This window comes from Centropristis striata, chromosome 19, assembly GCF_030273125.1.
Source record: "Centropristis striata isolate RG_2023a ecotype Rhode Island chromosome 19, C.striata_1.0, whole genome shotgun sequence".
Taxonomy (NCBI): domain Eukaryota; kingdom Metazoa; phylum Chordata; class Actinopteri; order Perciformes; family Serranidae; genus Centropristis; species Centropristis striata.
The window spans coordinates 1,593,123-1,620,161 of record NC_081535.1 but is presented as its reverse complement, the minus strand read 5'-3'; the positions used below and the strand labels follow the sequence as shown (position 1 = coordinate 1,620,161).

At 34.9% G+C, this 27,039-nt stretch overlaps 1 protein-coding gene across 1 annotated transcript in view; it reads left to right on the top strand.

Moving 5' to 3' along the window:
* Positions 1 to 10,444: 10,444 nt before the first annotated feature.
* Positions 10,445 to 27,039, top strand: part of akna (AT-hook transcription factor) — a 42,036-nt gene continuing 25,441 nt past the window's right edge. Inside the window, 3 exon segments of the mRNA XM_059358602.1 lie at positions 10,445 to 10,575; positions 24,576 to 25,101; positions 25,866 to 26,667. Coding sequence (XP_059214585.1) covers positions 24,768 to 25,101; positions 25,866 to 26,667 — 1,136 coding nt within the window. The 5' untranslated portion in view covers positions 10,445 to 10,575; positions 24,576 to 24,767.

Here is a 27,039-nt window from a genome sequence, read left to right as displayed (position 1 = left end):
TTGATCAGGTCATAAATGAGAGTTTGTGCTGATTTGTAACCAACATTTAAAATTCTTCATTGAGCGTGTTTGTGTTTTGAAATTAAAAGAAACATTAGGTGACACTTTACAATAAGCATCATTCAAAAATGTTTGTTTAAATTTTATTAATGTTTAATCATAATTTATAAACCATATATAGACCATTTAGAATGGTAAATACATCATTTATTAATGTTTAACTAAATAAATAATGTATAAATGGCTAATAGATGGTTTATTAATGTAAATTTATGGTTACTTTACCATTAACAAACAACTTAATTATAATTAATAGTTTTATTTGCACTCATTTTAACATTTTTAACACCATATTAAGTATGTTAATGATTTTCAAATGATTAATTTACCTTTAAGAAATTGGCTGAAAACATTTAAAGATTAAATATGTATAGCACTTTGTAAATGGTTAATAATTGGTTTATAAACCATCTATAAACATTATTTAGTTGGTTATTATAAAGTGTTACCGAACATTATTTTCAAATCTGATTTAAAAAAACAAAAACAAACTATCAGGTCCTATAGCACGGCACGGTAAACAATTTAGTTTTGTTGTTTCTACGCTGTAAAAAAGATAAACAATAGCTACTCAATAAAATTGAGGCAACAGATTACAGGCAATATTATTAATGAAATCTAACTACGTTACAAGTTGAGTTAATAACTTAACAGGAAGTGCCTGTCAATTAAAAACAGACTAATTCTATTGTGTTGGATTCATTCAAAATTCTCTTGATTTAGAATTACAAACACATAAAGATTATATTTAATGTGATCAGAATAAGTAGATTCTATCTCAAACATTTTTATATTAAAGTTACTGAAACAACTGCCTCAAAATCAAGGACGCATTTATATTTAATACATTTGATCAAATATATTAAGTAAAATGATTACTACAGAATCATTTATTACAGTGTAGACAGATTAAAAGGATACAAAAATAGACTCCAAAGGGTTAAATCACTTCTATTTTTTTTTATTTCCATCTGCAAACATCACATTTCTGATTCATTCTCTCTTCAGAGCTGAATGATAAAGCAGTGTTAATGTCAAACACCAGATCAAAGATACGTTTTATAGATTTGTCAGCTTTAGTGTGGAGGTGTAGAACCTGATAATGTAATAACCCCGATAATGTAATAAAAATCTGCACTTGAGTCCATTGAAAATGTAATAAAACCTGATAATGTAATAACTTCCCAATAATGTAATAAAGTATAACATTAATGGGAGGTTATTACATTATCAGGTTAGCCTTCATTTCGCAAGTCCTGATAATGTAATAATTCCCCAATATTGTAATAATTTAACAGCTGACCACCCATTACTTGGGTTCAAGTGGTGATACTGTGTATCAACTCTAGCTCAAGAGCTCTAGCGCCACCAACAGGTCAAAGTTGAATGTTTATTCACTTTTTTCAAAAAGGATGTATCACTGGAACCCTTGGGCCAATCCCAGCTAATTGGGGTTTTTCGGCCATCTTTGATTTGTTCAAAAACCTTCCATTAATGTTATACTTTATTACATTATTGGTGAAAAGTGTATTACATTACTGGGAAATACACTTTATTACATTATCGGGAAGTTATTACATGATCAGGTTAGCCTTCATCTTCAAGTCCTGATAATGTAATAATTCCCCAATATTGTAATAATTGAACAGCAGACCACCCATTACTTGGGTTCAAGTGGTGATACTGTGTATCAACTCTAGCTCAGAGCTCTAGCGCCACCAACAGGTCAAAGTTGAATGTTTATTCACTTTTGACCCGTTCATCCGTTTTTCACCAACGAGGTATCACTGGAACCATTGGGCCAATCCCAGCTCAATGGGTTTTTTCGGCCATATTGGATTTTCCGCCATCTTTGATTTGAGCAAAAACCTTCCATTAATGTTATACTTTATTACATTATTGGTAAAAAGTGTATTACATTATTGGGAAATGCACTTTATTACATTATCGGGACGTTATTGACGTTATTGATACACAGTATCACCACTTGAACCCAAGTAATGGGTGGTCTGCTGTTAAATTATTACAATATTGGGGAATTATTACATTATCAGGACTTGGGAAATGAAGTCTAACCTGATAATGTAATAACCTCCATTAATGTTATACTTTATTACATTATTGGTAAAAAGTGTATTACATTATTGGGAAATGCACTTTATTACATTATCGGGAAGTTATTACATTATCAGGTTTTATTAAATTTTCAATGGACTCAAGTGCAGATTTTTATTACATGATCAGGTTCTACATGGAGGTTCTCTCAGAGGAACAGAACCAGATAGAATCCCTCCGTTTCCCTGCTCACACTGCTCAGATTTTCCTTTTTCTCTCCTGCTACTTTGAATAACAATTGATGATTTTATTTTTTAATTTCATCGTTTTAATTATATTCACTCTGGGGGCTCGCTCAGCGCTGCAATTACGCCCGAGAGGGGAGTAATGAGACAGTTAGAGGACGACGCTGACGGAGGGCTGAGGATCTCTCGGCACATGTTCACACGGGGAGTCGTGCATGTACGCTCACATTTACTCCACTCATAGGGAAGCAATTAGGAGATAAGCAATCAGGTGGAGCGAGAGACGGAGCGAGAGACGGAGCGAGGATGAGAATGAGTGAGCGAGAGAGAAAAAACAAATGAGACGTGATGGTTGTTGTGATGATTTGCTTCCTCTCAGGAAGAGGAAATGTTCAAAAACATCCTCATGTGTCACTCCAGAGAGCCGCGTTAGGCTGCAGGTACAAATAAGAAGCAATTAGAATAATTAATAAAGTGTTCCCTGTGTGTGTGTGTGTGTGTGTGTGTGTGTGTGTGTTTGTCTTGAAGTTAATGGATGAAAGAGAAAGAGAATAAATATGCTGAAAACGAGGAGACGACAAATAAAGACGAATGTTAATGTCGTCAAGGGAAAACTGCAGCACGAGACAGGAAGTGAAGAAGTGAAGAAGTGAAGAAGTGAAGTGGTAGATGAAGAACGCAGACGGAGAGAAAGAAAAAGAAAAATCAGCTCTGTGAGAAATGGCTGTCAAACACTCCTGAATCATTCTGGTGACAACAGAGAGAAGAACATTCATGTTTTAGTTTTTCTATCTCTGCTGTCTTCAAAAACGTCAATCTCAAAAAAGACACAATTTGACCAAAAATAGACACCAAATGACCAGAAAAAGACATAAAATGACCAAAAAAGACACAAATTGACAAAAAATATATATGAAAGGACCCAAAAAAGATGCAAAATTACCCCAAATTGACACAAAATGACCAGAAAAGACGGAAAGTGACCAAAAAAAGACACAAATTGACCACAAAAAGAAAACAACTGACCAAAATAAATGCATAAAATGACCCAAAAAAGAAAAAAAAAAATTCCAAAAATTGACACAAAATGACCAGAAAAAGACATAAATAGACCAAAAAGACACAAGTTGCCACATAAAGAAACGAATTGACAAAAAGAGATATAAAATGACAAAAAAAGATGCAAAATTACCACAAATTGACACAAAATGACCACAAAAGACGGAAAGTGACCAAAAAAAGACACAAATTGACCACAAATAGACACAAAAAATGACCTAAAAAGACACAAATTGACCACAAATAGATACAAAATGACCAGAAAAATACATAAAATGACCAAAAAGAAACAAATTGACCAAAAAGTATATATAAAATGACCCAAAAAAGATGCAAAATTACCACAAATTGACACAAAATGACCAGAAAAGACGGAAAGTGACCAAAAAAAGACACAAATTGACCACAAATAGACACAAAAAATGACCTAAAAAGACACAAATTGACCACAAATAGATACAAAATGACCAGAAAAATACATAAAATGACCAAAAAGAAACAAATTGACCAAAAAGTATATATAAAATGACCCAAAAAAGATGCAAAATTACCACAAATTGACACAAAATGACCAGAAAAGACGAAAAGTGACCAAATAAAAGACACAAAATGACCACAAATAGACACAAAATGACCTAAAAAGACACAAATTGACCACAAATAGATACAAAATGACCAGAAAAATACATAAAATGACCAAAAAGAAACAAATTGACCAAAAAGTATATATAAAATGACCCAAAAAAGATGCAAAATTACCACAAATTGACACAAAATGACCAGAAAAGACGAAAAGTGTCCAAATAAAACACACAAAATGACCCAAAAAACCCCCCCGTAAAATTCCTGAAGACTCATCTCTTATTGAGATGATCATATATATATATATATATATATATATATGATCATCTCTTATTGAGATGATCATATATATACATATATATATATATATATATATATATATATATATATTTATATAGTTCTTTCAGGGTGGCTGCCTCCAACAGCATGCAGGTTTCATGAATGTTCACATCTCTCGTTGGATCACAGAAGACTTTAAGAGTTAAAAGTGAGTCCAGATGAAAGTAGTGACTCTCTGCTACTGAAGGAGTGAATCAGATGAAATAAATATGAAATAAATGGAGTGTGTGACACGTAAAGGACTCCGTGGAGCTGTAAACCACAATAACTACTAACAATAACTCCATTTTAGTCCTGCTGCAGCATTTATAAAACAGCTTATTTTATTTTATCAACAGACTTTATGAGAAGCTGTTGGATCACATTCAGTTTATATCAGACGAGAGAAAAAGTTCACGTTTATATTATACAGAGAGTTTTTATGTATTTATGGTGCGTTTGAGTGCTTCCACTTATTGGATTTGGGGAAATGTGAACTATGAATATTTAGTGTGAGATAATATCTGGAAGAGAAAACTGCAGCAAACACACTTAACATGCAGGCTGCATCAGTGTGTGTGTGTGTGTGTGTGTGCATGCATGTGTGTGTATGTATGTGTGTGTGTGTGTGTGTGTGTGTGTGTGTGTGTGTGTGTGTGTGTGTGTGTGTGTTTTGAGGCAGATGAAGCTGCAGTTCGTCCTCTCAGTGGATTTATTCTCCGTTAAACAATCTAAACTGGAAGGAATTGCAGTAACAGAGATGCAGACTTTTTGTTTTTCTGAGTTTTTGAGCATTTAAACATCACACGACGCCTTCAGGAACCAGGAGACGAGACAACGTTCGAGGACAGAAGAGAAATAAAAAGTGTTGATGGAAGATCCTTAAATCTGTTCAGTGAAAACCACAAACCAAATCTCTAGATTGGGTTTTATTAGAGTCCGTCGGCAAGGAACCTATTGAAATTAAATGAATTATTATTGTTATTATTATTATTATTATTATTATTATTATTATCAGGGCCCGAGCACTAACAGTGAATCAAACAATCAACAAATTCAAGAGAAAAAAAAATCACACATTTAAGAGAAAAAAAATACACATTTAGGAGAACAAAATCATAATTTTAATTGAAAAAATTTACAAATTTAGGAGAAAAAAATCATAAATGTAATAGAAAAAAATACAAATTTAGGAGAAAAAAATCAGAAATGTTAAAGAAAAAATTACAAATTCATGAGAAAAAATTCTTACATTTGAGAGAAAAAAAATACAAATTCAGGAGAAAAAAATCATAAATTGAATAGAAAAAAATTAAAAATTTAGAAGGAAAAAAATACAAATTTAGGTGGAAAAAAATAATAAATTTAAGAGAAAAAAAAATAAAAATTTAGGTGGAAAAAAAATAATAAATTTAAGAGAAAAAAATACAAATTTAGGAGAAAAAAAATCATAAATTTAATAGAAAAAAATTACAAATTTAGGAGGAAAAACAATCACACATTTAAGAGAAAAAAATACAAATTTAAGAGAAAAACATCATAAATTTAAGAGAAAAAAATCCAAATTTAGGAGAAAAACAATCATAAATGTAATAGAAAAAATTACAAATTTATGAGAAACAATTCATAAATTTAAGAGAAAAAAAATTACAAATTCAGGAGAAAAAAATATTTTGGACAACAGTGGCTCTATTGTCAATAAAGGCTGCCGAACCTGATCTAAGCAATAAAAACCTGATAATTAGAGTCAAAATGTGTTCTAATAAGTGACTCTTTATATAATAATCACGTTTATTTTGTTGCAAAGTTTATCAATGAAACTATGATCTTTTTTTGTACAAATTTGATCTTGCTTCCAGACGTTTGTCCTGTAGTTTAGATCATTTCTATCTGAACTTCCTGCTCAGATAAAACACGTCTCAGAGTCGAGTCAAAGTGAAAGTTGATGAATAAAGCTCTACAGGGAAAGAAAAAGCCATTATCATATTAACCTTATCCATGTTCTAGTCATTCATAAAGCATATTTTTACAGTAGAATCACCACAGAAACGCTCCAGAATGACCTCGTGTATATCGAAGCGTCTCTGACCTGATATTAAAGGTTATTAAAGGTTTTATCCAGGAGGAGATGATGGAGGGATGAGATGTCAGCAGCTGACAGAATCATTAATCAGACAGCAGACGGAGAGCTGCCGGCCTTCAGAAACACCAACCGCTTCTTGTTGCTCACGCTGCAGCAACCTGCAGCAACCTGCAGCAACCTGGTCTCACAGGAATCTGTGGAATAGCCACGGAATCACTCAAATTTCCGTAAAACTGACACGGATTTCGCTACACTGTAAAAAATGTTTGTAGAAATTACAGTAAAAAACTGTCAAATTGCATCAAAAATAGGTCGTAAAATTAAACATTGTACATCACTGTAGTAGATACTTTTAATTACTGTAAATCAAAGAATAGCATAAAACGTTAAATTCTACCGCCATAAACTGTAGAAAACACACAGTTTTGCTGTAAAAATATAAAATTTCCATGTAAAGTTAATGGAGAAATACGACGATGACACAATTATCCTAAAAGTAATGGGATTATTCAGTATAAATTACAGTTTTTGCTGATATTTACATTTACATACGCTCACTGTATTTTTTACGGTGATGTTCTGGCAACCACAGCTGCCGGTATTTTACCGTAAATTAAACAGATTTTTTTTTACAGTGTACAATTCAAGTTATTCCAACATACAAAGTGATTATGTACATTCACTGAGTGAATATTTAGAAAATAAAACTTATATTTCTCGCTACACTGCAAAAAAAGCCAACTTGTATTTTTTGGCCTAAAACAGTGATTTAAGTTGGTAAAACTTGGAAATATAAATTATTGACATTTAGGGCAATAATGTAAGTTAGCACAACAAAGGAAGCCAGTTGTCTGCTCAAAAACAAGTTGGTGAGTTGTTGTTACTTATATCTTTAAGTTGGGGTTCACAACAAGGGACAATAGTTCTGATAACTCTTATTTCTTTGTTGGGAAATGCGGGAAAGCGCTGAAATTCATTAGCGAAAGCTAGCGGCTAACTGATGCTAGCGGCTAACTGATGCTAGCGGCTAATGGATGCTAGCGGCTGTCTGATGCTAGCGGCTAACTGATGCTAGCGGCTAACGGATGCTAGCGGCTAACTGATGCTAGTGGCTAACTGATGCTAGCAGCTAACTGATGCTAGCGGCGCTGCTTGTTACAGCTACAAGAGTAGCCATTAGCGTATCAATGCTAACTCAAAATTGTGGTCACAACATTAGCTGACATTTCATAGCGGCGTTACAATCGTGCCAGAGAAATTCAGAGTTGAGCAAACTCAAAAACAAAACTTAAAATATTTAGTTTAATTGTCCGACTTAAAATTTTATCGAAGTTTGTTGCCTTGAGATTTTCAGTTCACCCAACTTTTCTTTTTTTGCAGTGTAGAAATGTGATCAAAATCCATTTTTATGCAGAAACTAAGTCAAAATATTGATTTTTTCACTAAAAATGAGAGAACTGTCCGCCATGTTTGTTGTTCTGACCGCCGGGACCTTGAAAGTCACGTGACTTGGAACAAACCAATAGGAACAAATATCCATGGAATAGCCACGGGATATGACTGTCATTAACTTGCATTGTAGCCAAATCCGTGTCAGTTTCACAGAAATTTGAGGTCCGCTGCAGCAAAGAGCCACGGTTTGACCCCCGACCCCCCAGACCCTGACTTCCTGTCTCACCTGTCGACTCTATCTCACCAGGTAATTTCCTGGTTTCACTGCGTGTGCCTCCTTCTGTTGGTGTTCATCCCTCGCTGCCTGTCATCCTCCAGCTGCTTCTGCTTCCTGTCTTCCCGCCTGCTTCCTGCACATTTTAACCAGGAGTGTTGTACAATGACATGCTATTTATACAGAAAGTGTGTTTAATTTTTCAATAAAGAAAACTGCACAAAAACTAACCAGCTGTCTGCTTTTTATTTTTATTTTCAGCAGTTTGTGTTATTTCTTCTCTACAGAAAAGGTGTTTAGTCTAAAAACCAGATAAAACAATAAAGTGCACTGCAAAAAAGGTGTTTAAAAACCAGATAAAACAGTAAATCTGAGGGAACAGAGAGCGCCATCTAGTGGACTCAGAAAATAATAAAATGGTTCATGAGGCTTCATTGGGACATCACTACTAATATGATGAAATGACAAATAATGTGGAAACATGATATGTGTAATATTGCACCAACAGGTGAGATGTTGCTTTATTAAAGCCATTACAAATCTTTAAAATAAGACTTAATACGGAGTTTTTGTTTTATTTGACCATATGGAAGTTTAATAAGTTCTGCAGATCACTGACATTTAGAAAAGGGTTTAGTCTAAAACCAGATCAAACAGTAAATCTAAAGGTCTAAAACCAGATCAAACAGTAAATCTAAAGGTCTAAAACCAGATCAAACAGTAAATCTAAAGGTCTAAAACCAGATCAAACAGTAAATCTAAAGGTCTAAAACCAGATCAAACAGTAAATCTAAAGGTCTAAAACCAGATCAAACAGTAAATCTAAAGGTCTAAAACCAGATCAAACAGTAAATCTGAGGGAAATGATCTTGCTGCATGGACAGATAATTTACCTTGACAAGATTTATTAAATTAAGATTATTATTTGACCATATGAAAGTGTAACAAGTTCTGCAGATCACTGACCTTTAGATCAATTTTACTGTAAGAACTGCAATATTGTATGATTTAATCTTCCAGGGTGGCTCTTTTATTTCTTCAATAAATGTACCAATACAAATAAAGTTCACTTCTTGTCTTTTACTTCCTCTGTAAACAGAATTATTTAATTCTGGCAGTGCATTTAATTTACCATTCAAATACTGAGAATGATGTTCTGTGCATATATCATCCTCTGACAGTGGAACAGTGTGTTACCCACCACATGGCCTTATTATATATTAAATATATCAGGTATGTGAACACCCAAACATTATATTATATTATTAGAGAAGTGTGTAACATGCCATTCCAAACCCAGGGGCATTCAGAGCAGCAGGCTTTGTGCTCGGGGGCTTTGTCACATTCAAACAGGAGAGGACAAAGTATGTTCTTTGAGTTGGAGAAAAAAAGTTGTTACATCTTTTCAAGAATCAGCCAAAAATGCCAAAAATCTGCCAAACATGTTTATGTGGCATATGTGTGTGTATGTATATGGATGAACATCTAAGCTACACATTATCAAAAATGATGACAAGAGACTTTAACCCTTTGATGCTCAACATATAAACACCTTCTTTTACAGAATATGGGTAAAAAATGATCCACATTCATTCCCTTCATGTTATTTCATGCTGGTTGTGTGTTTGAATATCTTGTTTTTTATTACAACAGATCATTATATCCATTTTTCCTTCCATACTTTATGAAGAAAAATAGTTTTTGTATTATTACATCAAGTTTACACAAATGGGTCAGAAATGACCTTGTGCATTAGAAGTTTAGTGATACAAAAAGGGTTTTTATTCAAAAAGTAAGAAATGAAAACATAAAATTAGGACGTATGATGATCAGAAACAAGTTATTTGAGGAAAACCTGCAATGCTGAATGATTAAATTAATTTATTGCAAAGATATAGAATATAAAAACGTAGTCCCATGTTGTGCATCAAATGGTTAAATTCCCTAAACACAAGGAGGAAAAGATGAAAAGTATCTCCCTAACAGTTAAATAATATTAAAGTAAAGTAGTTAAAAGTAAATAAATGGCGCCCTCTGGTGGTCACACCTCTGAACTACAATCTCCCCTACTGGCATTTATTCTCTAGATGACGCTAAGTCCCGCCCCTGTTTACCCTCCTGACCAATCACCGCCCAGATTTTGGCTTCAAGCTAAAGATGCAAAAGTAAATTTTGCCCTGAGTTTTGTCTGAAAGGTAACACCATCCGCTACAAACGCCACAAATCCAATGAGTATGTTCATACAAAAGGTTAGAAAACGCAAGTTATTGTCAATGCTGCTGTTTTGAATAAAGGTTAGATCTGTACACGGGCAGTTAGAAGGCAAACAGTTCCTGAAATACTAAACTCGGGGTTAAATCTTCCCCACACGTTCCGCCTGGGCTCGGGAGGCTGCCAGCTGAAATCAGTGCCACCCTCCAGCAGAGAGGCAATAATTAGCCTCCTAAATATCACAAACAGCGTGTTTATTGGGACAAAATAACTCGAGTGACTTCTCCAGGATGAAGGTAACAACCTCACACAGCTGAGTTGTGTCTTAATGTCGGTTGTTTGCTCTTGTTTTGATGTTTTAGTCAGCAGTAAGTGATGGTGACGACACAGTAACTTCTGAAACTGTTACAAATGTTACCAGCTGTTTCCTACCAACGTTTATTTAACCGTTATATAAGTTTATAATTATATAAGTTGTTAAATCCTGCAGTTTAATTAATTTGGAGCCTTTAAAGTGTTGTAATAAACCTCTGTGACCGTTTATGTGGCGGTTTGTTGTGGTCTGTGTGCCATGGTGACCCGGGGGAGGGTCCTCTCATAGACCTCTATGGGTCCTCTTAAGTTTTGCGGTTTCCAAGGCAACTAACCGACCCATCGATATCTATGAACAACCCGACCCATAGATATCTATGAACAAACCGAACCATAGATATCTATGAACAAACCGACCCATAGATATCTATGAACAAACCGACCCATAGATATCTATGAACAAACCGACCCATAGGTATCTATGAACAAACCCACCCATAGATATCTATGAACAAACCGACCCATATATATCTATGAACAAACCGACCCATATATATCTATGAACAAACCGACCCATAGATATCTATGAACAAACCGACCCATATATATCTATGAACAAACCGAATCATAGATATCTATGAACAAACCGACCCATAGATATCTATGAACAAACCGACCCACAGACATCTATGAACAAAGCGACCCATATATATCTATGAACAAACCGAATCATAGATATCTATGAACAAACCGACCCATAGATATCTATGAACAAACCGACCCATAGATATCTATGAACAAACCGACCCATAGGTATCTATGAACAAACCGACCCATAGGTATCTATGAACAAACCGACCCATAGATATCTATGAACAAACCGACCCATAGGTATCTATGAACAAACCCACCCATAGATATCTATGAACAAACCGACCCATAGATATCTATGAACTAACCGACCCATAGATGTCTATGAACAAACCGACCCATAGATATCTATGAACTAACCGACCCATAGATGTCTATGAACAAACCGACCCATAGATGTCTATGAACAAACCGACCCATAGATATCTATGAACTAACCGACCCATAGATGTCTATGAACAAACCGACCCCTGCTGCTGTGAAATCTCTGCAGTCTTTTGAAAGTTTTGCTCTGCTGGATTCATGAAATAAGTAAGTTTTCAATGCAGTAACGTTGATAGAAATCTAATCAAAGTTACCTTTTATCCACAGTACTGACATGCTTTTTTTATTTTTATTGTGCATTGCTGTCATAAACGCAAGAATATTGTTTATTTTACCTGTTGGTTCCTCTGCCCCCCAGCAGCCAGACTGACTGGTTGGACCTGGTTTACAGCTGTTAGACGAGTCTTTGTTGAGTTTTCCTTCAGTTGCAACTCGGCCTGTCACCATAACACATTCTCTAGAACAGCTATTCTCAACCTTGGGGTCGGGACCCCAATTGGGGTCGGGACCCCAATTGGGGTCGCGAGATGATTTCTGGGGGTCGCCAAATCATTTTGGAAGTCAGCTCTGTGGAGACACTGTGTTAAAGTGTTCATGTGTTTTAGTCTTTTTGGTCACTTAATGTCTTTTTTGGTCATTTTGTGTGTTTCTTTTGTCATTTTGTGTCTTTTCTGGTCAAATGTGTCTTTTTTCTGTCATTTTGTGGTCATTTTGTGTCTTTTTTGGTCATTTTGTTTCCTTTTTTTAGTCGTTTTGTGTCTTTTTTTAGTCATTTTGTGTCTTTTTTTGGTAATGTTTTTTCTTTTTTGGGTTATTTTGTTTCTTTTTTTGGTCATTTTGTGTCTTTTTTGGTCATTTTGTGTCTTTTCTGGTCAAATGTGTCTTTTTTTTGGTCATTTTGTGGTCATTTTGTGTCTTTTTTGGTCATTTTGTTTCCTTTTTTTAGTCGTTTTGTGTCTTTTTTGTCATTTTGTGTCTTTTTTTAGTCATTTTGTGTCCTTTTTTGGTAATGTTTTTTCTTTTTCGGGTTATTTTATTTCTTTTTTTTGGTCATTTTGTGTCTTTTTTGGTCATTTTGTGTCTTTTCTGGTCAAATGTGTCTTTTTTTGTCATTTTGTGGTCATTTTGTGTCTTTTTTGGTCATTTTGTTTCCTTTTTTTAGTCGTTTTGTGTCTTTTTTTTCATTTTGTGTCTTTTTTTAGTCATTTTGTGTCTTTTTTGGTAATGTTTTTTCTTTTTTGGGTTATTTTATTTCTTTTTTTTGGTCATTTTGTGTCTTTTTTGGTCATTTTGTGGCTTTTCTGGTCAAATGTGTCTTTTTTTTGGTCATTTTGTGTCTTTTTTGGTCATTTTGTGGCTTTTCTGGTCAAATGTGTCTTTTTTTTGGTCATTTTGTGTCTTTTTTTAGTCATTTTGTGTCCTTTTTTGGTAATGTTTTTTATTTTTTGGGTTATTTTGTTTCTTTTTTTGGTCATGTTGTGTCTTTTTTGGGGAAATATATTTTTTTGGGCAATTGGTATTACCTGTCAAACATTTACAGCTTTACTTTAAACACAAAAAAGCACAAGTCCAGAGTACAGAGTTCAGAAAAAAACTATCGTGTCCATTTTTATATCTCGAATGATAAGTCGATATAGTAATTATGGTGACAGGCCGAGTTGTACAGCATGGGACATGAATACAGTTTGAATACAGTGCACATTGTGTATACAGGTACATCAAAAAAAAAAAAGAATATTGTGAAAAAGTTCAATATTTTTGTCAAATATTCAAATTTTCTGAGACACTGAGTTTTGTGTTTTCATTATCTCTGAGCCAGAATCATCAAAATTACAAGAAAAACATGAAATATTTCACTCTGTGTAATGAATCTACACTGTAAAAATGTCCCGTTGTTTTTACAGAAATAAACTGTCAGCTGTGGTTACCAGAATATATCTGTAAAAATACAGTACATATCAACATCTTACAGAACAACTTGTACATTTTACATCCTAAAACTGTAGTAATTAAAAACATTTTTTAAGTCCTTTACTGCTAATTTAACAGGATGATGCTGCTTTTATACTAATTATTTATGCAACATTTACATGCAGATTTTGACACAATTCAATTGTGCATTGAATAGCAGTAAATGAACATTCATTTATTATTTATTGTACATTGAAAACCAGTAAAATGTACAAGTTGTTCTGTAAAGTTGTTTACATTTGTACTGTATTTCTTGCAGAATTATTCTGGGAATCCACAGCTGACAGTTTTTTATGTAAAAGCAACATCATTTTTTTTACAGTGTACCATAAATCAAAGAATAGCACAAAACTTTGACTTTTTTCTGTCATAAACTGGAAGAAACAAACAGTTTTGTTGTAAAAAATATCACATTTTCATGTCAAGTTATTCTGGGAACCACAGCTGACAGTTTTCTGTAAAAACAACAGCATTTTTTTACAGTGTATATAATGTATGAGTTTCACTTTCTGAAATTATTGACAAAAGATATTGAACTTTTTCATGATATATATTTTTAAAGAGTTTGTATTGTGTCTGTAATAACTCTACATGCCTGAAACTGGATCAGAGACTTTTAGCTGCAGAGTTACAGAGACATGAGGAAGTGTTTTTACTGGTCTGTTCAGGAAACTCTTGTTTTTTTTTGTAGATATTGACTCCAACTGGCTGCCAGCAATGTTTCCTATGAAATATACATGTTATTATAGTGGAAAACTCTGTTTGTAGCCAAAAACCTCACAGCGTTTAGTGAAAGATAAGATGGTATTGTTCCATTTATTCTCCTGACATGGTCAATTCTTCATTTATTCAATTCTGCTGCCACAATAATAACTCATTTAAGTATAAATCTTTTTTTCCCAGTCCCTCCTTTTGCATAATGTTCTTTTTTTCAAACTCTTTTGTTAATATAACATATTATGCCGAACATCCCATATGCAACATTTAATTCTGTCCTAACACAAAGCAGCTATGCAATAACTTATTCTAATAAAACATAGTAAACAAAATTATTATTTAAATATGTATTCTATGGATTTTACGGTAGGATTTTCAGTATAATAAAATGATCAAAAGTATTAATTAAATCAGGGAATATCTAATTTAAGAATAAATAGACAAGATTTGATCAATTTGAAGACATTATTATTTGGAACATTTTACAAAATTAGTTGTAAGATGTAAGAAATAAAAGCCCTTGTAATTAATAATGAACTTTATTTACATATCACAAACCAAAATGTTGCAATAATTTGATTATTTCTTTATTTCTTTATCATAATATGTTAATGTGTTGATTTTTGAGTGATCAGTTAATTATTTACTCTATAAAATGTTAGAAAAAAATAGTGAAGAGCCACAATACACTGTAAAAAATGTCTGTAGATTTTTACGGTGAAAAACTGTTAAACCATGACAGTAAAAGACGTAAAATGATAAATGAGTTAATTCAGTTTCAGTAACAATGAAACACTGTAAATGTTTATATCAGACAAAACAATATATTTTACATTTTTGTTTTTTAAAAAATACATTACTCCATTGTAAAATACACTGTAATATGTATTTAATGTGATATATATACAAGCATCACTGTAATTTTTGCATTTATCTTTTGTAAAAAATACTTTTTCTCACTGTTAAATGTACTAAACACCATATCTCTAACAGAAATATACTGTAATATTTAATGGTAAAATCTTTAATTTATGCAGCATTTATAAAGTATTTTCTTGTCAATTATATGGCAGAACAGTGTTTCTTTTGATGGGAAAACTTTTTATTGATACAGTAAAATATGGAATAAAATGTCAATCTTAAACATGAAATCAATAGTGCTAATATAATTTTACCGTAATATTAGAAAAAGTTGCACCGTATTTATTACGGTAAAGTTCTGGCAAACACAGCTGCTGGTTTTTACCATAAAACAACATTTTTTTTTACAGTGTAGAATCTTTAAATCACTTGATTTGCTTTCTATGGAGGAATGAACAATTTATTCCAGCACAATTCTAAATAATTAGTTTGTTGTCAGCAGCCTCCTCTGTGTCACAGTGTCTTTATCTCCCTCTGGGCCTCCTAAGAAGATTATCTGTCATTTATTAGTCACCAGGCCGTTCTAACCAGGACACACACTCCCACTGCTGCAGATCTGCAGCCTGCAGGCTGGAGACACACTGTAGAAAGGTGTTTAAAACCAGATCAAACAGTAAATCTGAGGGAAATGATCTTGCTGCATGGACAGATAATTTACCTTTAATACTTACTTATTAAATTAAGATTATTAAATCTAGAAATCCAATCCAATCCACTTTATTTTTATAGTACATTTAAACAACAAAAACATCTCTAAAGTGCTGTACATAGAATCATAAAAACAATATAAAACAAACATTTCCATATAACAATCAGCAACTAGAAAATTTCCCCAGGGAAAATTCTGAAAGGGCCACGGGGGCTACTGCCGGTGTGTGTACACTATGATGAGATTCTTCAGAGATTTCAAACTATGCCCTTTAACCTCAAAATGTGAAATCTTCCTTTTTTCCGAAATGTTCCTGTGTTTTTAATATGGGAGCCAATGAGGCTGTTGGTGGTGTTGGTGGATCATCTGTGCGTCCTACGCCCAAACTATAACTCTGACAGCTTTACCAGAGGATTGTGAGGGAGAAGACTAATTTTCCTACGTTTCTATGTATAAATTATTTCTGTAGAGTGGAATTTGCGGCCTGGAGCGCAGTTTTCAAATTTCTTTTTTGACAGTTTTTTCTCTCCCTCTACACTCTGGCGATGATGTCACACACTGTGACACGAACATTCCGTGCAATACACACCCATTATAATCTCAGAATTTCTCCAAAAATGATCATGGTCATTGAACAGGGATTGATAAAAAACTATATGACCTATCGAAACGTGGATTAATACACCGATACACAAGACTTGTGTCTACTGTTTAAAGTTTAAATGGAGTCTCTAGGTGAAATTATGCCGGAGAAGTAGACGTTTAAAAATCTCCAATTATTGTTCTTTTTCGCTCATTTTCTTTCGGCCGTCCCATTCACTTCTATGCAAAATTTTGGGCAGTTTTTCGCGACTTACGTAGCGAAAAATTCGTATTCCGTAGAGAAAAGTAATAGCACACCGATCCCGATCAAACCGCACGTTTTGATATATAATTTGTCCTGCAACTCTTTAAGTTGTAGGACTAGTAGCGGGACGAAATTGCGTCCGGAAGAGGAAGAAGAAGAAATCCACAGTATAACAGTAGTGCAGCACTGGTCCCTACAGATATTGCTGTATGGGACCAGTGCTGGTGAGATTACCCCGAGGCCCTAATAATTAATCAAAGAAGTGCATAAATCTAAAATGATGCTATAAATAAAACAATATGTTTTATCTGGTTTTAGACCTTTAGATTTACTGTTTGATCTGGTTTTAGACCTTTAGATTTACTGTTTGATCTGGTTTTAGACCTTTAGATTTACTGTTTGATCTGGTTTTAGACCTTTAGATTTACTGTTTGATCTGGTTTTAGACCTTTAGATTTACTGTTTTATCTGGTTTTAGACCTTTAGATTTACTGTTTGATCTGGTTTTAGACCTTTAGATTTACTGTTTGATCTGGTTTTAGACCTTTAGATTTACTGTTTGATCTGGTTTTAGACCTTTAGATTTACTGTTTGATCTGGTTTTAGACCTTTAGATTTACTGTTTGATCTGGTTTTAGACCTTTAGATTTACTGTTTGATCTGGTTTTAGACCTTTAGATTTACTGTTTGATCTGGTTTTAGACCTTTAGATTTACTGTTTGATCTGGTTTTAGACCTTTAGATTTACTGTTTGATCTGGTTTTAGACCTTTAGATTTACTGTTTGATCTGGTTTTAGACCTTTAGATTTACTGTTTGATCTGGTTTTAGACCTTTAGATTTACTGTTTGATCTGATTTTAGACCTTTTTTTACAGTGTAGGCTATCGTCTCCTCACTGCACCAGGAATTTAGGCGGTGTCATGTTGTTAAACTTGTTTTATCCCTGTTGGCTGAATGATTTGACGTCAGCTTTGGTGGGACCAGGATGACAGAATCTCTCTGGTCTCTGCCGCCCTTTTCCATCTCATTCTGTCTTTCCTTTTCTTTCTCTTGTTGTGGCGTCTCCACCTGTCGGCCAGGTGATTACAGCCCTGCTGTTGTCTGTCTGTGTGTGTGTCTGTGTGTGTGTGTGTGTGTGTGTGTGTCCTGGTTGTGTCCTGATGGTCTCTGTGTGCTTGTAATGAGTGAAGCCCCCTCTGAGGGCTTTAGAGCAGCTTAATTCCCGTCTGTCAGCTGATAAAGCCTTAGTTGTCCTGGTGATGAGCAGAGCAACAGGTGAGTTGTTCCTTTATTCTCTCCAGAGACAACAACAATAGTTAACCTCCAACCTTCAAGGGTTTTAAATGTAGAAATGGCTTTTTATTTCAGTAGAGGTTAGTTTCTGTCTGCTTCTCTTCTTCTAAATGTAGTTAAACACTGTGGATGACCAACATGTGTCTGTGTGTGAGACAGGAAGCCAGAACCACCCAGAACTGAAATAGTTTTATAAAAGATGGGCGGAGCTAGAAATATTCACAACTGTTACACTGAAAAAAATTGGAGTGACATTTACTTAAAAAAAGCTCGGCTTAGTTTTTCCACACAGAAAGTGTTTGTAATCTTTACTCAGGCTGTTTCTAAGTCATATTTATTTAATAGAACCACTTATTTTTTTAATGAAAATACACAAGTAAATATCAGATTCACTGATGTCCCTCAATTACATTTGACTGTGAAATATCAACTAATGAAGCCAATGAACTGGTTTAATGAATATTACTTGGAACGAATGATTCAATTTACATTAAAACTGAGGACACATAATAACAAACAATCACTAAGTAATGCACCACATGAAAAACTGATGTTTCAAAGTAAAAGCACTGAATTCATATTTCTTTGTAGAATTTATATAGATGATTGAAATAATAATTACAGGGACAAAAAATCTATTTTTTTTCAGTGTAGAATGAGGGAATAGAAAGGTCCCACCTTTTTATTTTATTCTTTTTTTTCTTACCTATTATTTGTTATAAACAGATGATGCAATGGTTTAATTCTGTTAGATGTCTTCATTTTCAACGTATGGATTTAAAGTTGAGCTTTTACTTGATTCTTTGAGAAGAGACTCAGTTTAAATTTGTACTCGTATGTATGTATGTATGTATGTACACTATAGGCCAAAAGTTTTCAAGCAACTTAAATGTTCTAAAGGGTTTAGTTTTAGGGTTGACAAGATTTGGAAGAGCCACAACTTCAGTGCAAAAGTAAAAAAACAAATCACAGTTTGCATTATTCACTTTATCTCTTTGTCTTTTGAGAGTTTGGATCCAAAAATCCCAATAAATCTCAACTGTGTTCATATCTCTGACAAAAGAAACAAGAGTTCAGATTTAAACATTAAGGAAAGAAGGAAACACAAAGTCTAAGCAATAAAACCCAAAGAGCTGATAATTAGAGTCAATATGTGTTCTAATAAGAGACTCTTTATACAATAATCAGGTTTATTTGGTTGCAAAGTCTTGATATTTTTTGTACAAATTTGATCTTGCTTCCAAACTTTTGGCCTCTAGTGTATGTATATATGTATGTATGTATGTATGTATTAGTGATGTGACAATGAAGCTTCATGAACCATTCTCTTTATTTTCTAAGCCCACTAGATGGCGCTCTTGATTTAAAGTAAAAGGCTCAAGCTATGATAACAGAGTGAACTTTCAGCTCTTTGCTGAACAGTGAGCGCCACCTAGTGGACTCAGAGAATGGTTCATGAAGCTTCATTGGGACACCACTAGTATTTAGTTACTTTTCCCAGTTGGTTAAAAGTCTAAATGAAACATCTGCACATGTCTTATCCTGGTTTACTGCTCGTCTTGAGGGTAATTGTTGTGTAGTGGAGGAGGAAATGAATAAATAATGACCATGAGCTCTAACTCTTTCTGCTCTGAACTCATTGTTTTTCTCCTCTGAGCGTTGTGTTTTATTTCCTTCTACTTTAAATGCAGAGTGAGTTCGTCCTGCTGGCCGGCGAGGAGACACTCTGCTCATTTGTGTATGAAAGGAAGTAGAGAGACTAAACCCTGTTTGTTTCTGACACAATAACAACAAGAGTCTGTGGATTCACACGAGTGTGTTTGGATGTCTGAGCAAAAACACCTACTACCCTAAAAGGTGTGTGTGTGTGTGTGTGTGTGTGTGTGTGTGTGTGTGTGTGTGTGTGTGAGGTCTCAGTGTTATGTGATATAGTGAGGCAGCATAGTTAACCTACTGCTCATTTCGTGATAAAAGCACCAAATTTGGTACATATGTAGCTTAATATATTTGGAAAAAGACCATCGCATATTCATATTTTGATGAACAGCTGTTCCAAGTAGATAGAACTTGGGCCTCCAAGCTGCTGTTACCATGGTTACAACACCACAAATATTAATTACAGAAAAGTTCCAATGAAAATATGTTTTTTTGACAATGTAAAACAATAACAAACAAGTTATACAGTCTCTTGTTTTATGCCAAAACGCCATATTTTGCCGCCATGCCACGCCCCCATAGTGTGACGGTCTGCAAAGCTTTTAATAACTTTTGATGTCAAAGGCCTTTTTTAATGGTACTGAACAAGTCTGAAGTCGATCAGATTAAATCTGTAGGAGGAGTTTTTTTTAAAGTATGTGGCGTGGAAATGGCGAAAAATGTCTAAAACGCCATTTTCGATCCAAGATGGCCGACTTCCTGTTTGTTTCTGGGTATGGCTTCTTGAGACTTTTTGGTGCGTCTTCCCATGATACATGGATGGACCAAATTTCGTGTCTCTGCGACAAACCTGTTTTAGGGGCTCAATTCTAGGGGGCGCTAGTAGGTCATTTAGCCACGCCCATTTTTGAAACCAATGAAATACGTACATTTTTCGGCGGGATTGAATTTTGTCCCAAGTTTAGTGAGTTTTGGAATATGATAAAGCCCTCAAAAACGTGATTTATTTGCCATTATAACAATAAACGGACCAATTTAAACAGGGTCCTCACACTGTTAGTACTCGGGCCCTAATTAAAGAAAATGCAACAATATGTGGGCTCATGTAGCGGCTTCATTTTCGCATCATATCTATCTCATGAAACTATCTTATGAAAACAGATCTAAGGAATCCATTGGTAAAAATCATGCCAGGATATCATATCAGGAAGTTGAAGTCATACGCTACAAATTGAGCCTATTTAAAAAATGGCTGCCACGGCAACCAGGGTCTGAGTTTGTGATGGCCCAATATCCAGTTTTGTTCCCAATATATTTATCAACACTTCTGCCAAATTTGGTGCTTTTATCACATAATGAACAGCTGGTATGATATATTAAACTCTGCTGCCTCACTACTATGAGACAGTGGGAGGAGCAGCAGGCTAATAAGGCTAATAAGCTCCTTTTAGTAATCTGGATATTGATGAGAGAGACAAAGACACATGGTGGCCACTTCTCCCAATGAGAATCTAAGTCTTACTGGACTGAATGTGCTTTTTAGATTTCTTATTTTGTGGCAGGGCTCTCTGATAATAATGCTTGTTAAGGCCTGTGACTGGCTTTTTAGCTGCTGATACTACTTCAAAAAGAGCAAAACAGTATAATGCAGCATTAATGCATACCTTGTTAATAATGGTTGACCGATAGGTGTTTATTAACTCTATGGAGTCTTATTGGGCTACTTTGTCCATTTTTGAATCCTTTTCATGTCTTTCGTGTCTTTGTAATTCATTTCTTTTTCGGTCATTTGTGTCTTTCTGTGTCTTTTTTTTGTGTCTTTTTGTATCTTTTGGTAATTTTTTGTCTGTTGTTGTGTCTTTTTTAGTTATTTTGTGTCTTTTTTAGTCATTTTGTGTCTTTTTTTGTCTTTTGGTGATTTTGTGTCTGTTGTTGTGTCTTTTTTAGTTATTTTGTGTCTTTTTTGGTCATTTGTGTCTTTTTGTGTCTTTTTTGGTAATTTTGTGTCTTTTTTGTCTTTTGGTCATTTTGTGTCGGTTTTTGTGTCTTTTTTAGTTATTTTGTGTCTTTTTTGTGTCTTTTTTGGTAATTTTGTGTCTGTTGTTGTGTCTTTTTTAGTTATGTTGTGTCTTTTGGTCATTTTGTGTCTGTTGTTGTGTCTTTTTTAGTTATTTCTTGTCTTTTTTTTGTCATTTTGTGTCTTTTTTTTTGTCATTTTGTGTCTTCTGTGTTTTGTTTTCTTGGTTATTCTGTCTTCTCATTTTGTGTCTTTTTTGTTGTTGTCACTTTTTGTCATTGGTCTGCTCTGTTTTTACGTCTGGATGTGATGAAGAAGCCATTCGTTGGCTCTTTTGGAGACTCCAGAGGGTTAAGGCCGATACCGATTATTCTGACATCAGTATTAACCGATACCTGATATGTGCTGCCGAGTTTTTGGGGCCGATTCTTGAAGCCGATATTGCCTTTTCTCCTCCATTTACATGATGAAAATGACACAATGGTAACAAATGTTACACAAGTCTCAATTTAAACAACAAAAAGAAACATTTATTAACAAAACAAACCAAACATATTACCAGTTGGATAGTAAACGATGTGTCTGTAGTTCTAGGCCTCAGATGATCCACATATTTGATGTGTTTTTCTTTTTTCCAGTATCAGCACCCATGCCGATACAAGTAAAAAACGCAAATATCGGCCCGATATATCGGTCTACCTCTACTTTCTAGACTATATAAAGCATTATTATGAAAATGTTTATATTGTCATGTAAAAACCAATTGAGGAAAAACTTGCATAATGAATTCTCCGTGTCTGAAATAAGCATTCACATGTTGAGAATCATTAATGGCAGAATTCAAGTTATGTACACTACTGGTCAAAAGTTTTAGAACACACCAACTTTTCCAGAATTTAATTGAAAATGATGCAGTTTAATGTCTCAGTGTACTCTGAAATTAATGCACATTTGCAACATTTAAAATTCTTTATTGAGCATGATAGTGTTTTGAAAGTAAAAAAAAGATTCAAAATCACATTTTATGTTGGACTAAAGGACTAAAAAAAGACACAAAATGACTAAAAAAGACACAAAATGACTAAAGAAATGACACAAAATTACCAAAAAAGACACAAAATGACTTACAAAGACATGAAATTAAAGAATTAAAGAATTTAAAAATGGACAAAATAGCCCAAGACTCCATAGAGTTAAGTTGTTAACCGATTTCTTGTTCCCTGAAAAAGGCCTACTTGTATAATTCTGAAATGTACATTATTTTCCAGTTTTGGTTAAGCTTACCTTTTTTTATTTACCTCTGGCAGTTCACCACTTACCTTTGGACCCTTTCAAGCTGTTCATTTGACTTGAACTGCTTGAATTTCAATAAAAAACTGGAAAAATTGGGGTGTTCTAAAACTTTTGACCGGTAGTGTATATCTATCCTGAATTCTGAATTTGATGCATTTTGTTTTTATTTATATTTTAAACAGCATCCCAACTTTTGGGGAATGGAGGTTGAATATATGCATTTATAGTTGAAATGCAGTGCAGCAGACTGTTGTGGGGCTGAGACAGCTGCAGCTCAGTGTGTTCAGACTGTCAGAGATTTATTACAGACGCTGAACAGAAAGGCTGGTGTTCATGTTGTGGCGTTTCCATAGTGAACGCTGCAGCTTCAGGCAAATACTGGGGGGAGTTGATGAGACTCTGTGAAACAGTAACCCAAGCTCTGTAACATGTATGATGTGTCTTTAAGTGTAAATGTTGGATTATACAACCTCAGAGCACAGGATTTAAGCTTGGGGTGGGAATAATTCTTATCTATTCTTATTATTCTTATAACAAAGTCCATGTCACCATGGAAACGAGCCTCTGGGTGCTCCACCTCTAGTGCATAATGAATGAAATAACCCACACAGTAAACATTAATATACATTTGTTGGCTTTTATAGTGCACAGTCCAAACAAATGGACCTTTAGTTGTACCAGCCTTTAAAATGAACAATGATATTAGAGAAAACAAGGTGGTCTAATCATTTCTCCCATAACTGTATATCGAAATATGTGATATGGTCTAATTTTATATCACATTTAAAATTATATCGATATATTTTTTTATATCGATATATCGCCCAGCCCTATTGTCCATGTACATGTTTAGTTTTTCCTGAAGAATTGATTTCCTCTGGATACTTTAAAGCAGGGGTCTCAAACTCAAATTACCTGGGGGCCGCTAGAGGCAGTATCACAATGACCAAAAAGACACAAAATAACTATAAAAAGACACAAAATGACAGAAAAAAACTAAATAACTTAAAAAAGACACAAAATGACCAAAAAGACACAAAATAACTAAAAAAGACACAAAATGACCAAAAAAAGACACACAATGACCAAAAAAGACACAAAATGACAGAAAAAAAACTAAATTACTTAAAAAAAGACACAAAATGACCAAAAAGACACAAAATAACTAAAAAAGACACAAAATTACCAAAAAAGAAACAAAATTACCAAAAAAGACACAAAATTACTCAAAAAAAGACACATTATTAAAAAAGATACAAAATTATTAAAACACAAAATTAGTTTAAAAAAAGACACAAAATTACAAAAAAGACACAGAATTACCAGAAAAAAACCAAAATGATTAAAAAAAAGACACAAAATTATTTAAAAAGACACAAAATTACCAAAAAAAGACATAAAATTATAAAAAAAAACACAAAATTATTTTAAAAAAGTAATTAAAGGGACCTTCCACACACAACACGGTAAAGTGCCATTCATATAAAACTCACATTAAACTTTCATATCAAGGTGGGGGCCACAAAATATCGTCACAAGGGCCACAATTGGCCCGCGGGCCGCCAGTTTGAGACCCCTGCTTTAAAGCTTTACAAGGTTACAGACACTTAACAGCTGCTACTATTTTTTATTTTTGTGTTTCAGCAGCTGCATCCAAAGAGATCTCTGCTCCTCTGAGACGTGTTTACCTGTGGAGCATCTAACGGACATGTCCTGCTATCAGTAACCTTCTGGGGACATGTCTGTTAGAGAGGACCTCACTGATCCACACACCAGCATGCAGGACGTCTCTGTTCCTGGCTGAGACGCTCACTGAGGCCAGAAACCAGCTGCTGGATGGAGACCAGGAAGAAGACCACAGCAGGGGTTCTGTTCTGGACCCCGGCCCCGGCCCCCTCCTCCCCCACCAGCTCCGTTATATCTGAGGACACGTGGGAGGATGAGGACGAGGAGGAAGAGCAGGCGGAGAGAGACGATGACTTTGTTCTCCAGATGGATGAGAACGGCATCATCGGCCTGTCAGAAGCTCTGCAGGAGGACGAGGAGGAGGAGTCTGGAGGGTCTAGTGGTGATCCAGGAGAGGAAGACCCTAGTGGGAATAACAGGGACTCACCTGAACTCTGGTCAAACACAGGACCACCAGGACACGATGGACAAATTATTGCACTATGTGAGTATATATCTATCTTTTGTTTAAGTATTTATGCATTTCTAGTTCCTGGACTAAAGCATTTAACCCATTTAGGACTAAAACGGCTGTAAAACTGCCTGTAAAACCTCTGATTGGTGATTTTAAAATCAGCCCCTAAAACCTGAAGTTTTTCTGTAAATCCAACAGAAGTGTCAACTCTTCTACTAAATAATAGATTTTTCAGCCTCTGTAGCAGATAGAAATGAAATTCATAAAGTATCTGAGAGCTTATAGCTGTTATATCTGAGCTCCCTCCGCTATAGTCGTCTTCACCATGATTTATAAGTTCTGGAAAAGTCCCATGATGCATTGCGACACTCCCACATGTTCTCATTTTGTGTCTTTTGTTGGTCATTTTGTGTCTTTTTGTCATTTTGTGGCTTTTTTTGTCATTTTGTGTCTTTTTCTGTCTTTTTTTGGTCATTTTGTGTCTTTTTTTGGTCATTTTGTGTCTTTTTTTTGTCATTTTGTGTCTTTTTTTGGTGATGATTTCAAAGTTCTGGAAAAGTCCCATGATGCATTGTGACACTCCCACATGTATTCTCATTTTGTCTCTTTTTGTGCCTTTTTTTTAAGTCATTTTGCGTCTTTTTTTAGTCATTTTGTGTCTTTTTGCGTCTTTTTTGTAATTTTGTGTCTTTTTTGGTCATTTTGTGTCTTTTTGGTCATTTTGTGCCTTTTTTTTTGCACTGTGTTAAAAACCTGTCTTCTCATTCCCCGTCTCCTCTTCATGCTTTTGGCAGTTGAGGACTTGCTCGGTAGCTCAAAATCACAGAGCGTGGATGAGACGGCGAGGAGGAGGAAACAAGAGAAAAAGTACCTGGAGATGACGGAGGAGGAGAAAGATGGAGAGGAAAATACAGGGAGGAGAAATAAAAGTAAACACAGGAGCACATGGAGAGAGCTGGGACCTCCAAACGGCTTGACTGAGAGCTTTATTCCCAAAGAACAGCTGAAGAAGATCAGCTCTACTCCATCTTGTAGCAATCAGCTGTTAGCCACAGAACCTGGTAGCTTCTCCAATCATCACTGCCTAATATCACCAATATCACCTGTCCAAGCCTCTTCTTCTCTCCTCCACCTGCTGCACTTCACTGCTGAGGAGCTAGCTGCCTCTCCAGGGATCGATGCTGAAACGCTGCCAGAGATCAGCTTCACCGAAAGCCATCCAGTGTCCCTCAGGAGCCTCAGGTCCGGTCCTGGTGGTCCTGGTGGTCCTGGTGGTCCTGAGGTGAAGCCCAGGACTTCTCTCCAGCCAGCAGCAGCGTTCTCTGGAGAACTGATGTCAGATCAGTTCAGTAATGTTCCTTTAAAGGTGTCGGATAAATCTGATCAGCCTCAGAAACAGTCCACTCCCTCACCGAGGAAGATGAGGCAGCCCTCCTCCTCCTCCTCCAGACCTCCTGAAGCTGCTTGTTCCAGCTCTCGTTCCTTCGGCTCAGCAAGTTCAGACTCCTTCACATTCAAACATCAGACTGTTAGTCCAGACAGAGAGTTGAGGACGCCCGGAGCTCAGAGTAATGCTGCTGGAACAGATGAATCCAGGTGAGACACGTTCCTCTAGCAGTTATTTTTACCATGTTGTAGCTTTTTTTTTTTCTCCCATACTATTTTAGCCTTTATGTATCATAATATTCCTCAAAAGCACTAACTAGTGACTCTAATAGCACTCTTAGTTAACCATTTGATACACAACATGGTCTAAAGTGACCCGATATGTATGAATTTTTATGTTCTATATCTTTGCAATAAATTATTTTCATCATTCAGTATTCCAGGTTTTCCTCAATTAGTTTGTTTTTGATCATCATACATCCTAATTTTATGTTTTCCTTTATTCATTTTTTAATAGAATCCCTTTTTGTGTCACTACTCTTCTAATGCACAACATGAGTCAAAAATTGCTCATATCCGTTT